This window comes from Alligator mississippiensis, chromosome 4 (genome assembly GCF_030867095.1).
Source record: "Alligator mississippiensis isolate rAllMis1 chromosome 4, rAllMis1, whole genome shotgun sequence".
Lineage (NCBI taxonomy): Eukaryota > Metazoa > Chordata > Crocodylia > Alligatoridae > Alligator > Alligator mississippiensis.
The window spans coordinates 139,960,555-139,976,249 of record NC_081827.1 but is presented as its reverse complement, the minus strand read 5'-3'; the positions used below and the strand labels follow the sequence as shown (position 1 = coordinate 139,976,249).

At 45.5% G+C, this 15,695-nt stretch overlaps 1 protein-coding gene across 5 annotated transcripts in view; it reads right to left on the bottom strand.

Annotated features, from left to right (window-relative positions):
• The window catches only part of FAR2 (fatty acyl-CoA reductase 2), a 234,737-nt gene that overhangs the window by 25,559 nt on the left and 193,483 nt on the right, over positions 1–15,695 (bottom strand). For all 5 annotated transcript variants that reach the window (XM_059726691.1, XM_019482217.2, XM_019482215.2 and 2 more), the window contains 3 exons: positions 15,219–15,396; positions 13,771–13,815; positions 4,973–5,091 (listed from right to left, as the gene is read on the bottom strand). In XM_059726691.1, the coding sequence (XP_059582674.1) occupies positions 4,973–5,091; positions 13,771–13,815; positions 15,219–15,396 (342 nt within the window). The remainder of the gene's footprint in view (positions 1–4,972; positions 5,092–13,770; positions 13,816–15,218; positions 15,397–15,695) is intronic.

Here is a 15,695-nt window from a genome sequence, read left to right as displayed (position 1 = left end):
TTTTAGGTCAACTGAAGGCATTCCTCAGAAGATACCAGCACTTAATTTTCACTCTTAAGTTTTTGACAATAGAAAAACAATACTAACAGGGTATTTCTTCTGTTGCAAAGAAAGACCAAACAGGTCAGAATGTTTTTACCACTACGAATTTCTGTTTGAAATCTTTGGGTTTATCTTGTGAATTATGTTGTACACCCAATGGTGCTAACTTTGTGTGGCATCCTGCAGCATTACTGAAAAGATTTCTAAGTACCCCAGGGTGCCATAGCACCCTGGTTGAGAATCACTGTTCTAATGGTTATAGTATGGGCCTGGGACTCAGCAGAGCTCCAGTCTAGTTTTGGCTGTGCCCATAATTCACCACGTAATTCAGGCACATGCCCAAGCTTTTTCATAGTTTCATAGTAAGTAGGGTCGGAAGGGACCTGAGCAGATCATCAAGTCCAACCCCCTGGCATGGCAGGAAAAAGTACTGGGTTCAAACAACCCCAGCAAGGTGTTCATCTAGCCTCCTCTTAAAGACCCCCAGGGTAGGAGCCAGTACCACTTCTCTTGGAACCTGGTTCCAGATCCTAGCCACCCTGACTGTGAAGTAGCACCTCCTGATGTCTAGTCTGAATCTACCCTCTGCCAGCTTGTGACTGTTATTTCTAGTCACTCCTGGTAGTGCTCGGGGGAACAGGGACTCCCCCAATGCCTGCTGGTCCCCTCTGACTAGTTTGTAACAGGCCACTAGATCCCCTCTCAGCCTTCTCTTGTGGAGGCTGAACAGGTTCAGGTCCCTTAGGCTCTCCTCATAGGGTCTGCCCTGCTGACCCCTGATCACGCGAGTGCCTGGATCTCCTTTTCTGTATGCAGACTAAAGGGCTACATGCAATGCATGTGAATCACCAACAATTTCAGATCAGTGCAGCACATGTCCAGAGAGGAGAGAGCACTGCAAGCCACATGCCGCAAGCTCTTTTGTAGGACCTGGCACCATTCAGCACCATTCCAGAGGAGGCAAGGCCTTATCTGGGACCCAGTGAGGCCAGCTCAGTACAATGTTACAATTCAGCACCCCTCCTCAGCACCCTGAATCTTCAGAACCCCTGGGACTAGGGTAGTGAGAAGAAAAGCTGTCTTTTTTCAGGACAGGGATGATACCAGATGCAGGGAGGGAAACAGAACTGCAGGGAGTGTTACTGGAGCCCTGCGATGCTTCATTTGAGACCTATGAAGCTTTATTACAGTTTTGTAAACATGCCCTGAGATCCCCAAATTATGAGTCCTACTGAATTGCAAACTATTATTAAACTAGCTTCCCTTGAGGAGTTCATTGCTTAATTAAAATATGTTTTGTCGTCTAGAAGTGCACAAAGCTTCAATATCATTATCTTCTGCAACCTTGAAATAGTGAGCAGGATTTTAATACTGTTACCCATTCTCTCTGCCTTTAATAAGCACATAGCAGTAATTGGGAAGCTCTGCATCAGGGAAACAAACGAGACAATTTAGCAAAGATTAAATCATCAGGGCCTATAAGCAAGCTGTATTCATCCTGGAAAACTCCAAGGGGCAGTGGTCCTGTTAAGCAGACTTGGAGATCTGATTGTGATCTGATTCCACTCTGCTCAAGTCCCTGAAGAACAGTTAATGCAAAAAGTGGTTGGGTCCTCTTCTTTATTGCTGCTTTTTGTGACTTACCCTTATGGCTAAAGTGATGGCCTATGCCAGAAACAGGAGTGTTAACCTTTGTATCAGAACTTCCATTTGGAATCAGATGACTCGTAGGCATATTATAGGGGGAATGTTGATGTTTTCAAAAACTGATATGACCTGCTGATAGGTCAGGTACTCTTGTATCATGCTTTACAGCTAATAGTTTGCAGAGGACCTGGGGCTTTGCATTGAGCCAAATATAAAAACCTGATTCAAAGTTCAGTGAAGTAAAAGGAAAGGCTCCCACTAACTTGAGTGGGGTGTAGATTGGGACCACAGAGCTCCAACCAGTAGTATTTCATTATTTTCACAGTTCCCTGAAAACAATGTGGCACTATTTATATTTCATGTCTCATTTGCTCTGGTGTAAGAGTGGGCATTCGCTGACTACTTGAGGGAGGTTTTATAATAAAGTGCCTGTTCCTGGCACTCCTGTGGGGTGGTGCTAGCCAAGGGCAGAGCGGTAAACATTGTGCTTGTGTGGTGACTGGTTGCTACAATTCACAAAGGATGTGGCTGGGTGGAAGGGGAGACTCTTCAGTGCCTCTTGAAGCAGACGGAGAGTCAGAGTCCTCTTCCCCACTACTGACTTCCCACAGACTGATGAAGTAGGTGAATCAAGGTGCCAGCACCTACTGTATAGTCAAAGACACCTCCCACACTCATCTCCTACTCTGGGAGATGAAGTAGGCTGTTGCCTATGAAAGCTTATATTTCTCTGAATCATCCTAGTTTCTAAAGTGTCACCCTGCCTTGCCTTCTGCTTGATTTCAGGCTAATATGGTTAGCTCACCCTCTTTTTTTTGTAGTGTCACTGTGGGATGCTTAGGACAAATAAGAGGTGTTTGCATCTCTCTCTGAATATACTGAGCTTGTTCCAGGTAATTTTTTCCCCTTCACCAATGGGTGGAATGGAGGAGAAAATGAACCCCACACATTGCCTTTTACAGGTCTTATCAGGCTCCCTGTATTCAGGCTTCTATATGAGGCTTTTCTCTACTGTAGGATCAGGGAATACAGGATAACACAGAGATATTTCACATTCTTTTTTCTTTACTTTTGTTTTGAATTTACCTAGGCCTCTTGAATAACTCATGCTGCTTTATATCAGAACACTCACAATATAAAGGTTCGAGAAGTTGAACAGGAAAAGTGGCTAAATCTTTAATGTAGCTTTTATATGCTTTCACTAACCAAAGAATTGGGGTATCATATCTTGCCTCCCATCCTGTGAGCTATTAATACACTTTCTGTTTACATCACACTCTTTTGTAAAGCAACACATTAAGGGGATGGGCAAACATACATTCTAGCTGCTTTAAAGGTGGCTGTAGGAAAGCTGCTGCTTGGACGTGTGCAGCAACTGTTTTGACTTAAATGTGACATTTGCCTGATACCATAGTGATACAAGTGAGCCAACTCATCCTAACGTGGACCCTGGATAAAGCAAGGTTAAAGCTGGAGCAGTTTTGCTACACTTACATTACAAAAGAATCATGCAGAAGTAAGTTGCATCATAGCATCTTGTAACTTGTATCCTCTGATATCAATACAATTATTACCTTTGCCCACACCCCCAGAATATCTTCACGTATCCAAGCAGTCAGTTGAAACAGTTAATATAATTGAAAGCGAGTCAAACAAACACCATTTGCTTAACTTAGTTTCATAGTAGTTAGGGGTCAGATGGGACCTAAATAGATCATCTAGTCTGACCTCCCGCCACTGGCTGGAGCACATGCTGGGATCACATGACCCCAGACACGTGTTCCTCCAACCTCTTTTGAATTTACCCAAGGTAGGAGTGAGGACCACTTCCCTAGGAAGTTGGTTCCAGATCCTAGCCACCTGAACAGTGAAATACTGTCTCCTAATCTCTAACCTGAACCTATTCCCCAGCAGCTTCTGGCCATTGTTCCTTGTCACCCCAGGTGCTGCTGGGGGAGAATAGGGCCCTTCCTATTTGCTGCTGATCTCCCCTAATGAGTTTGTAGGCAGCCACCAAATCCCCCCTCAGCCTCCGCTTGCTGAGGCTGAACAGGTTTAGGTCCCTCAGCCTCTCCTCATAGGGCCTGGCCTATTGCCCTCCAACCAAGTGGGTGGCCCTCCTCTGAACCCTCTCAAGGCAGGCCACATCCTTCTTGAAGTGCGGCGCCCAGAACTGGATGCAGTACTCCAATTGAGGCCGGGCCAATGTTGCGTAGAGGGGGAGTATCACCTCTCTAGACTGGCTTGAGATGCATCTTTGGATGCATGACAAGGTGCGGTTGGGTTTGCTGGCTGCAGTCTGGCATTGGCGGCTCATGTTTATCTTGGAGTCATTATTCAATAATGACTCCAAGGTCCCTTTCCGCCTTTGTGCTCTCTAGGGGGGAGCTCCCCAGCTTGTATGTATGCTGTGGATTCCTTCTCCCCAGGTGCAGCACCCTGCATTTATCTACATTGAACCCCATCCTATTACCATCTGCCCACTTCTGTAGTCTGTCTAAATCTAATTACAGCCTCTCCCTTCAAGCGTGCCTGCTTCTCCCTACATCTTGGTGTCATCAGCAAACTTGGACAATGCGTTTTCCACCCCCTCGTCCAAGTTGCTGATGAAGATGTTGAACAGTGTAGGCCCCAGGACTGAGCCCTGGGGGACCCCACTATTCACATCCTGCCGGGTCGAGTATGACCTGGCCACCACCACTCTCTGGGTGCACCCCATTAGCCAATTTCTGACCATCTATAAGAAAGGGAGAAAGGAGGACCCAGGAAACTATAGACCCATAAGCCTCACATCGGTCTTGGGGAAAATCCTTGAAAAAATTATCAAGGATCACATCTGTGAGGGGCCAGCAGGGGAGATCATGCCCAGGGGAAATCAACAGGGGTTCATCAAAGGCAGGTCCTGCTAGACCAAGCTGATGGCCTTTTATGACCAGGTAACTAAATCCCTGGATGATGGTGTCTCAGTGGACGTAGTCTTTCTGGACTTTAAGAAGGCCTTTGACACTGTCTCTCACCCCATTCTCATTAATAAACTGAGCAACTGTGGCATTGATGCCTAGACAGTTTGATGAGAAAGACTTGGGGCTGCCACCTGAGCTTGCTCTGTACTGAGGAACAGCCATTGCCCTTCTTAGCTCCTACCACTAGCAAGCAAAATGCTAAACTTGAAAATCAAATGCTGTTGCCTTGTGAATTTCAAAATTAAATCCTGTCTAGGATCCCTTTAAAAGACATATGGAACCACTATACCATACAGGAGTTACAGAAAGTGTATTCTTACCTGTGGACTGCAGTGTACCATCCAGCTACTAGAGTGAGGTTGATGACAACATCAACTGGAATCAAATCAGCTACTGCATCATTATTGGCAATCATTGTTCGGAGAATCCCTTTGCCAGCCTGTATGACAGAAAACCATGACACAATTTCATTAGCTTCAAGAGGATCCTACATCATTTTAGTTGCTTTTCAAGCCTGTGTGGAACACAGAAGATCATTCTAGCTCTGTGGAGAATCAGGACTTTATACTCTTGTGTGGATCAATCTGCTTCGTGTCCTCAGATGAATTTAAAATGTGATAAGTGAATGCAAACAGAAATGTATGAAAATACAGAGTCTAGCGTAGCAACATAAAGCCAGGAAAAAATATAAAAACAATCAGAAGCCTACGGGTGTGTCTATACTAGTCCTCTTCCAGGACTCAAAAGGAGAGCAGTGGACTGGGTACTAGAGTGACTCTGCCAGAAAGAGAAGAACCAGCAAGATGGACAGCCTGTGAAGGAGGGCCTAGTATCCTTCCCCCAACTACTCCTTCTCTCTAAGGCAGAAATTTAATTCCCAGGCAGTAGGAAGAGGACAGGGATACCAAGATCAGCCACACAGGAGGGAGAATAGGAGGAAGCAGTATTTGCATCAGCATCTGCCTGTGACCCCATCAGAGGGGGAAGCCACTTCCCTATAGGGGATGGCTGAGTTACAACCAAACAGGGAGTCTTTAGCTGTGCAAAGCCCCTTGCTTAAAATCTGGGGAGAGAGAGGCCTGCCTGAAAATCCTGCATAGAATTGCTGTTTCTGGCATTTGTCCTTAACTCATAAACAATGATGTGTTTTTCCAACGATTATTTGGTGCTCCTGACAAACCCAAGGGCCAAAAGCCAATTTCATATAGGCAATCACACAAGCCTCTCCCTCACAACTTAGACAATGCACCTCAGTCCTGCCCTGCAACCACCTTCTGTTGTTCTAGTCCTAGATCACAAGAGACTCTGACAAGCTCTGAACTTGCTTAAGTGCCTATATACTAACGCTAGGAGCATGGGGAACAAGCAGGATGAACTAGCGCTCCTGCTTGCACTAAACACCTATGACTTAGTGGGGCTAACAGAAACCTGGTGGGATTCATCCCATGACTGGGCGGTACACATAGAGGGTTATAGGCTGTACAGAAAGGACAGGGTGGGGAAGAAAGGGGGAGGGGTTGCGCTCTATGTCAATGAGCGATATACATCGACCCTCATCAAGACGGAATCGAAGGATGAGGAAGTAGAAGGATTGTGGGTTAGGTTACATGGAGGTCAAGGGGAAAGGGATTTGGTGGTAGGGGTCTGCTACAGACCCCCACACCATGGGAAAGAACTAGATTTGGGGCTCCTGAGGCAGCTCTCGGAGACCATAAAAGCTAAGGAGGCGGTAGTCATGGGGGACCTAAATTACCCAGACATCTGCTGGGAGACGCAGACAGCAAAGTCCCATCGTTCACGCAAGTTTCTAACCAGTGTACAGGACCTCCACCTAACACAGGAGGTACACGGTCCCACTAGGGGGAATGCCTTACTGGATCTGGTATTGGCAACGGGGGATGACATGGTACGGGACCTACAGATCGGTAGCCATCTGGGGGACAGCGATCACCTAATAATAGAATTCTTCATAAGACGTCGAGTGGGTAAGGTAACTAGTAGGGTGAAAGTGCTAGACTTTAGGAAAGCTGATTTCAATGAACTCAGGCGATTAGTCAAGGACGCACTGCAGAGTAGGAGTTTTGAAGTGATGGGAGCCCAAGAAGGGTGGCTGTGCCTTAAGGAAATGATCCTTTGGGCCCAAAGGGAGACAATCCCGATGCGAGGAAAAAGAGGGAAAGTGGCCGGGAGGCTTCCTTGGCTGACCAGAGAAATCCAGGGCAGCCTATGGGCCAAAAGGGGAGCACATAAAAAGTGGAAACAGGGAGAGATCACCAAAGAGGAGTATACCTCCTCTGCTCGCACTTGTAGGGAGGCAGTTAGACGGGCCAAAGCTACCATGGAGCTGAGGATGGCATCCCAAGTAAAGGACAACAAGAAATTGTTTTTTAGATATACAGGGAGTAAAAGAAAGGCCCAGGGAGGAATAGGACCACTGCCAAATGGGCAGAAGCAATTGGTGACGGACAGGGGGGACAAGGCTGAACTCCTCAACGAGTTCTTTGCCTCAGTGTTCCTAAGAGAGGGGCAAGACAAGTCTCTCACTGGGGTTGTAGAGGCAGCAGCAAGGCGCCAGACTACCATGCGTAGACCCTGAGATGGTGCAGAGTCACTTGGAAGAACTGGATGCATTTAAGTCGGCAGGCCCGGATGAGCTCCATCCGAGGGTACTGAAGGCACTGGCCGACGTCAATGCACAGCCACTGGCGGGAATATTTGAACGCTCGTGGCACATGGGCCAAGTCCCGGAGGACTGGAAAAGGGCCAATGTGGTCCCCATCTTCAAGAAGGGGAGGAAGGAGGACCCAGGCAACTATAGGCCAGTCAGTCTCACCTCCATCCTTGGCATGGTCTTTGAAAAAATTATCAAGGCTCACATTTGTGAGAGCCCAGCAGGACAAATTATGCTAAGGGGAAACCAGCACGGGTTCGTAGCAGGCAGATAATCCCTGACTAATCTAGTCTCTTTTTATGAGCAGGTTACGAAATGCCTGGACACAGGAGGAGGGGTGGATGTCATATACTTAGACTTCAGGAAGGCCTTCGATACGGTATCCCACCCCATACTGGTGAACAAGTTAAGAGGCTGTGACTTGGATGACTACATAGTCCGGTGGGTGGCGAATTGGCTAGAGGGCCGCACCCAGAGAGTCGTGGTGGATGGGTCGGTTTCGACCTGGAAGAGTGTGGGCAGCAGGGTCCCGCAGGGCTCAGTCCTTGGACCGATACTCTTTAATGTCTTCATGAGCGACTTGGACGAGGGAGTGAAGTGTACTCTGTCCAAGTTTGCGGATGACACAAAGCTATAGGGAGAAGCGGACACGCTGGAGGGCAGGGAACAACTACAAGCAGACCTGGACAGGTTGGACAAGTGGGCGGAAAACAACAGAATGCAATTCAACAAGGAGAAATGCAAAGTGCTGCACTTAGGGAGGAAAAATGTCCAGCATACCTACTGCCTAGGAAATGACCAGCTGGGTAGCACGGAAGTGGAAAGGGATCTTGGAGTCCTAGTGGACTCCAAGATGCACATGCGTCAGCAGTGTGACGAAGCCATCAGAAAAGCTAATGGCACTTTATCATGCATCAGCAGATGCATGACAAATAGATGATACTTCCCCTCTATCGGGCGCTGGTCAGACCGCAGTTGGAGTACTGCGTGCAATTCTGGGCACCACACTTCAAGAGGGATGCGGATAACCTGGAGAGAGTCCAGAGAAGGGCCACTCGTATGGTTAAGGGCTTGCAGACCAAGCCCTACGAGGAGAGACTAGAGAACCTGGACCTTTTCAGCCTCCGCAAGAGAAGGTTGAGAGGCGACCTTGTGGCTGCCTATAAGTTCATCACAGGGGCACAGAAGGGAATTGGTGAGGCTTTACTCACCAAGGCGCCCCCGGGGGTTACAAGAAATAATGGCCACAAGCTAGCAGAGAGATGATTTAGACTGGACATTAGGAAGAACTTCCTCACAGTTAGAGTGGCCAAGGTCTGGAACGGGCTCCCAAGGGAGGTGGTGCTCTCCCCTACCCTGGGGGTCTTCAAGAGGAGGTTGGATATGCATCTAGCTGGGGTATCTAGACCCAGCACTCTTTCCTGCCTATGCAGGGGGTCGGACTCGATGATCTATTGAGGTCCCTTCTGACCCTAACATCTATGAATCTATGAATCTATGACATGGCAGTTCAATCCTTACCTAGCATATCACCTCCTACTCCTATTTTTCTCTTCAACACAATGGGCTACTTTCTGTGTTCCAGATTTTGTGATACGATCAGACTATGATGTGATCACCAATCTTATTTTCATTCATGCCCTAAATTACTATTTGAACCCTGGCCTCTAGCGGACAGAGTCTGAAGCAGGCTTAGTTATGTATGATAGCAGTTATGGCACGCTACAAACATACCCTGTATTCACAACTTGTGACTGGCATTTATATGATACACACACACATATTTGAAGAAGATAAATCATATTATTTAGATGCATGTTATAAATATTGAATTTTAAATATGAACACATTATTTGGCAGGCTAAATAGGGTACATCATTTTTGCATTGGGCACAGCCTAATTTTTGCATCAGTTTGCTGACATTGTCTGAAAATGTCAGCCTAAAAACAGACAAATGATCTCAGTTGATGTAGCTGTTATTATACGGAATAAACACTCTCCCAGCTGAAGAGCTCTGGGGTCAATCACTATTCAGGGCATGTACTGAAACAGCATTAAACCCCAGAACAACTAAACCTGGCTTTGCATGAGGAGGCGGTAGAGGGAGGGAGGGCTGTACATATAATGTGCAATACTGAAACAAAGTTCTCCCATTATAGTCCAATGGAAACATGATTCATTTCATGCCACCTCTGACATCACACACAAAACAAAGCTTCTCACAGCAGCTACTGTAGGAAAATAAAAATGAATTAGATTCTATAAAGAACAGAGCTGTATTCCCATTCTTTATAAGAATTTAATAGAAAGATGGAGATTTATACAGACAAATGACCAGGACTCACGTACTTTAAACACACCAATGCCAAAACTTTGAAACAGATGGAGTTTGGATAAAATAATCCAAAGAAACTTAACTGAACTATCTCTACATCCTGAGTTTGTAAAATGGTGTGGAATATCAATCTCATCCACCCTATTTAATCCACAAGATCCAATTTCATAATGTACCTGTTATGCAGACATCTCACTGGGCATCTTGTGAGAGTTATTCCTTGCATGATATTCTCAAGGGAAGCAGCTAAACCCTAAAATATAATTTTAATTTGTACAATCTTGTGTTAACTGCATTCCAAAACTACAGGTGGAGTTAAATGATGCAGCTATATATTTAAAATAAAAATAATAAAAAGGAAACAGGAATGACAAATATTGATGAGGAAGCTAGAGAGTCAGTGAAGCAGAGATATGACAAGAGGTTTGCAAATATAAAGGGCTGCAATAGAGAAACTGTTTAGGTTCCCAGAAATCGTGTAGCATGAAAAAACATTAAAGGAGTATAGCAGCTTAATACAAGAGACTGGGAGTGAAGAAGAGGGATATAACATAAAGTTGATGAGTTGGTCTACTGTGGGGAGCACAAGGCTAGAAGGCAATCACTATGGGTAGTTCCTGAAGTGAACAGGAAACCAATAAAGCTTTGTGACTACAAATTATGTGGTCTGGGCTTTTTGTACATCTGAAGAAATGAGTAGTAATGGCTTCTAATGAAAGCAGGAGCATTGATGTATATTTTTACTACAACTACTCTAGCATGAATGGTGTATTTCAGGTGTAACAAAAACAGTTTCTGTTTATGCCTCAAGGTATAAATGACCTGTTTTTGTGAGATGATATTCAGATGTAATCCCTGACCTGCTATGATTAGAAACCACTAATCCTATTATACATGGCACATGGCGAATAATAGCAAAATGCTATACTGTAATTAAGCTGGATAAAATATACATTGACAAAAGTATTTACCTTTAAGCCAACTAGTGGTATGCATTCTTTATCTAACATAAACAATATAGGCTTAAATGGTATAACGTATGAAAACATGGCCAGAGTAATGTGTTTGGTTTTGTGGGGGAGGGAACAAAACAAGGGGAAATTGAGTGTTTTTCATATGCATTAGTGATACTACTGATTTACTTTTATATACAGTAACAGCTCTGTTATCCAGCATCCCCCATTCCAACAAAATATGCCAGTTAATTGAGTGGCCCAAACAGGCGTCCTTGCCTGTTCAGGCTGCGACTTCTCCCGCTGCGTCTGGGGCATCACTGCCCCTCTCACTGCATCGTGAACCCTCCTGCAGGCTCCGTGGGACAGGGAGGCGGGCCCCACACAGACTGTTATGCCCCCGGGCCATGGAGGCTTGGCAGCGCAGGCTGCTTTGCCCCGGGCCGTGGGGGCTCGGCAAAACTGGAAGTGCCACACTGAGCACTTCCAGTTTCACTTTTCCTTACAAGCCGGCATGCCAGTTAACAGAGCATGCCAGCTTGTAAGGTGCCGGTTACCAGAGATTTTACTGTAGCTTCTTTTTTCACAGACTCGCAAAGGCTCACAGAAGTTTGGGGCTGGAAGGGACCTTGTGAGATCACTGATTCCCACACTGTTTGCTCTGCTAACTGTAGCATCACACTGGTGGCTCATATTCATTTTATGGTCAATTATGACTCCCAGGTCCCTTTCAGACATGGTGGTAGCTAGCGTAGCACCACTGAGACTAAGTTTGTTGCGGATTTTTCCTCTCAAGATGGAGTACTTTACAATTCTCAATGTTGAACCGCATCTAGTTTTGGTCTGCCTATCTATCTAATCTGTCTAGGTCTGCCTGGATTGTCAGCCTACCCTGATCCATGGCTGTACTTCCCTAGAGCTTGGTGTCATCAGCAAAATTTGCCAGGTAATACTTGAGGCATCCTTGGGTTGCTTTTACCATTCCTTTGCACATTATGTTGCTATTTACAGCAATACTCAGGGAACAGAAAGTGAGAATCAAATAGCATTGCTGTTATGACTGGAAAAGTCTGAACTGGGAGTAAAAGCATTTCCATAGTTGACATGTTAAAGATGCAGACATACTGAACTGGATCAGGCATAAAGCTTATGAGAATTAGGCCCAATATCTTTAATTTTGTGAACAGTTCACAGACTTCAGGGATGGGCCCAGCACACATGCATATAATGATAAAGGGTGATTTCAGAAGAAGAGCACTGAACTTGTTTCATGGAAACAATGGAAAATAAAGGCCTGATGTGAAGCCTGAACCCCAGCTTTGCAACCTAAAAGCAGCTGTTACCAATGGTGCGTCTACACATGCATTTGATCTGGGATCAGTTTACTTGCAAGTAAACGCTCCTGGGCAGGCCTCTACACATGCAGGGAACCAGGAGCAGATTTGCTGCTAATGGCAGCAAACTGCTCCTGTTTTCCAGGGCCTTGCAATGGGCCCCTGCTGCCACCAGGGGGAGCTCTAGGCTCCACCTGGGTACTAGCCCAGGGCTGGTAGGGAGCCAGGAGAGAGCTGTCTCCTGGCCAGGGCTGGGGCATTGCACCTTGCCCCCGGAGGGCTGTCTGCTGCTAGTGGGCTAGCAGTTAGCTCACTTCTAGCTGCCCCATTAGCAGATTGGGGACAGGGGGCTAGTACCTACCTCACCCTGGCAGCTCTAAGTCCCATGCCTTGATCACCCAATCGGGGCATGGAGCTGGGACCTACCCCTGACCAGGACAGCTCCCAGCCCCCGCTCCACAATCACAGGGGCAGAGGCTATGGAGCTTGTTCCCTGCTCAGCAATTTTAGCAGGCAGCTGGGTGGGGAACAGGCTTCCTAGCCATGCCAGCAGGGAACTTCTAGTGCCAGCTCTGCAGTCACAGGGTCAGCGCTGACAGATCCTTACCTCCCAGTCTGAGCTTTGAAGCATTGGGCTCAGGCTAGGAGACCCTTACCTTCCAGCACCAGCTCCCTGACCACAGAGCTTAGGCTGAGAGAATTTCCTCCTAGCTCCCCACTCACGATGATGAAGCGGGGACTGGAAGATAAGGATCTCCCAGTCTCCACTCTTTGACTGCGATCTCAGAGTGCGGGGCTTGGAGCTCTCTGCTGCTGGGGCAGGGGAACAAAGTTCCTGCCCAGGCTCTGGTGGTGGAGCCTGCCCTGGCAGCAGACAGCTCCTGGGGGTAGGGAGCAATGTCCCACCCCCTGATGGTTGGCTGCTGGGAGCAGATTTGCATCAGGCATCTACATGGTCAGGTGTCTACATGTGTGCTACTGCGCTGTTAGTAATCTAAAGTAAATCTGCTACTTGCATTTGCAGGTAGCAAATTTATTCATAATTAGCAAGGTTTACTGCACAGTTAGCATGTGTGCATGTGTACATGCAGATGCATATGCTTACTGGATAGTAAATTATACAACTTCTCAATTAAGCATCACATGTAGGAATGCCCACTGTTACTCATTTAAGTGCTACTGGTGGTAATACCAATCCTTAAGGTTGCTTGACACTTTTCATTAGAAGACCCTGTTCAGTTTGCTTGCAACTTCACTAAATGATGCAATCTGCATGTGCATGGAGATTTTCAGCAAAAATGGATCTCCCATTTCCAAGAACAGGGTTAGGAGAAAACACATTGCCCTATAATTGTTAAAAATAAACTTCAAAGACCATTCAGTTTCAGGGAACTCAGGCTTTGGAGTAGGGGCAGAATATTTGAGGGGATGCAGTCTTAGGCTCAAGGCAATCGCTCCTGCAATCTCTATATCCTCCTGATAATGGGAAAGCAGGGGTTCTGCAGAAAATGTATTATGTGATTATATAGTCCAAGACTATATTATAAAGCTTGTGTATTATTGGATAAAAATTTGGTCTTACAAACAACATTTGTTTTGGAATCTCTTGGTATCTGAGAGTGCTTAATTTTTAACTTCATTATTATTTTAATGGTTTTTTTTATCGCAATTCGAATGGACAACACTATCTGATGCTAGAAGCATGTGTTTTTGTGAAGAACTACACAAAAGGGTTGTGTATGCTTTTGTTAAAACCACTAGGATGTCACCACTTTTTGACATGTAGTTCTTGATCAAAGATATAAAATAGTAGCTAATACATACCGCAATCATTATGCCACTTGTTCCATTGAAATTGTCAATCCAGCCCTGCAAAAAACCGAAAACAAATAAACAAAACAAAACAAAACAAAAGAAAAAAGGAGAAGCAATTATTTCTTTCAGCAATGTGTGGCTCATACAAGATTTCAGAAAGGTGAAAGGGTTGTGGAGCTGTGGTACAGATGAAGTCACTTAATCAGAACAAATTTTAACAGAATGCCAACTGAGCTGGGATAACTGCCAAGCAACAAGCTAGTAAAAAGTATTTAATTGATTTTAAATATGGGATATGTGGCATGGCATCTGCTATTGTCTGGAGCTTACTCATCACAATATAGTCACATTTTGTTACAGAGAACACCACTTCACAGTGATAATTTTACTATATGAATCAAATCTATTTTTCCAAAGTGCCTGGTTTGTCCTTGCTTGTAGTGATCAGCATGATATGTGTGTGTGTCAGGATCAGAGCAGAGGTAATTTATTTGATCATTTTCTGATATTTTCAAAGACAGAAAAGAATATCATAACTCTTGAATATGACTCTGCTTCAGGTAATAGAAATTACATTATGTAAGAATTTTAATAGGAGAATATAGTATTTCTTCTGACCAGCAAATAGTACTGTGATGCCTAACAGAATTTACTCTGTCCTTCCAAGATGGATATTTTGCTTCAGATACTAGGCTATGTCTGAGCAGCTCAAATAGGGGGAGAAGCAGTCATCTTCCTGATTTGGCCACAGTTTCAGGACTTTTTGCGCTTACTGATGTCAGAAGTAAAGGTGGCTTGGCTAATTATTTCCATAAATAAAGGTTCAGGGAGGCTCCATGTGTAATGCTCCTAATATTTGCAACACTCCTATAAATGTGCATTTGGTGCATTGTTGAAAAGTTCTGAGAAGCCAGCACATACCCCTATAGTATGTAAACTAAATGAAATGGCAAGCCAAGGGTGCTCAGTCCCAACCCTGACAAACTCCATTACTAGGCCTTTCTGGTCTGCCTACCACAGTGCCTCAGCAGAAGGCTTGGGAGCTGAATGTACAGGGAACCTATCTGGCCCTTTGATACCTAGAAGTATACCTCTTAGCTCAGTGCTGAGGCACATGGACATGGCAACCTGGAGAGGACTGCACACTTCACATGGAACTTCAGTCTCCATCATTTAGCATTACCGTTTGATGCAATGAACTGCTTTTGTTTTCCTGGCATTATTTGAAAACGAGAATCTTTCCTGGAGATGTTAAGTGAACTCAATACTTCTGCATCAGCCACACCTCCTTCCCAACACCCATCAGCTTTCTTAGAGACCGTGAAAAACCAGGGTGCCCTTCTAAGATTTGCAGTCACCTATATAATGAGGAATGGCTTCCAGGCAGCAGATGGCACTCAGATCTGGAAGGATACTGAGTAGGAGACTACTAAAGAAAGAAAGGTGATCATGCTTACTGGGAAAGGCTCATGCCAACTGGCTCCTACGATGGATGGCCTGATGATGGCAATGTTCAAGTTGGCTTTCTCCTGTTGGAGCAGGTACTCTGTCAAGGCTTTGGTGTATGCATAAGTATTGGGCCACTCCCCAATCAGCTTGGGTGTGATGTCTTCAATGATAGACTCATCCATCCACCTAGCAGGAGAAAGAACAGAACTCCACTAATAAATGCCACACAAACAGGTAGATGAAATGGGGTGGGAGTCAGGGGACAAGCACCCTCAGCTGCAACAAAGGAACAAGCAACTAGAAAGCCTTGTAGGCTAAGTAAGGAACAGCTTGGACAGCCCTATGGGAGATGTTTTAGCTAATAAATTATCTACCTGCTTCTCAGTAGCATAAATGAGTCCACACTGAGCTCTGTGTTGCCCTGGCTAGGCTGCAACCAGTGCCTTGTTTAAAGCTAGTTCAGATAGCTCTACAATCATGCTGCA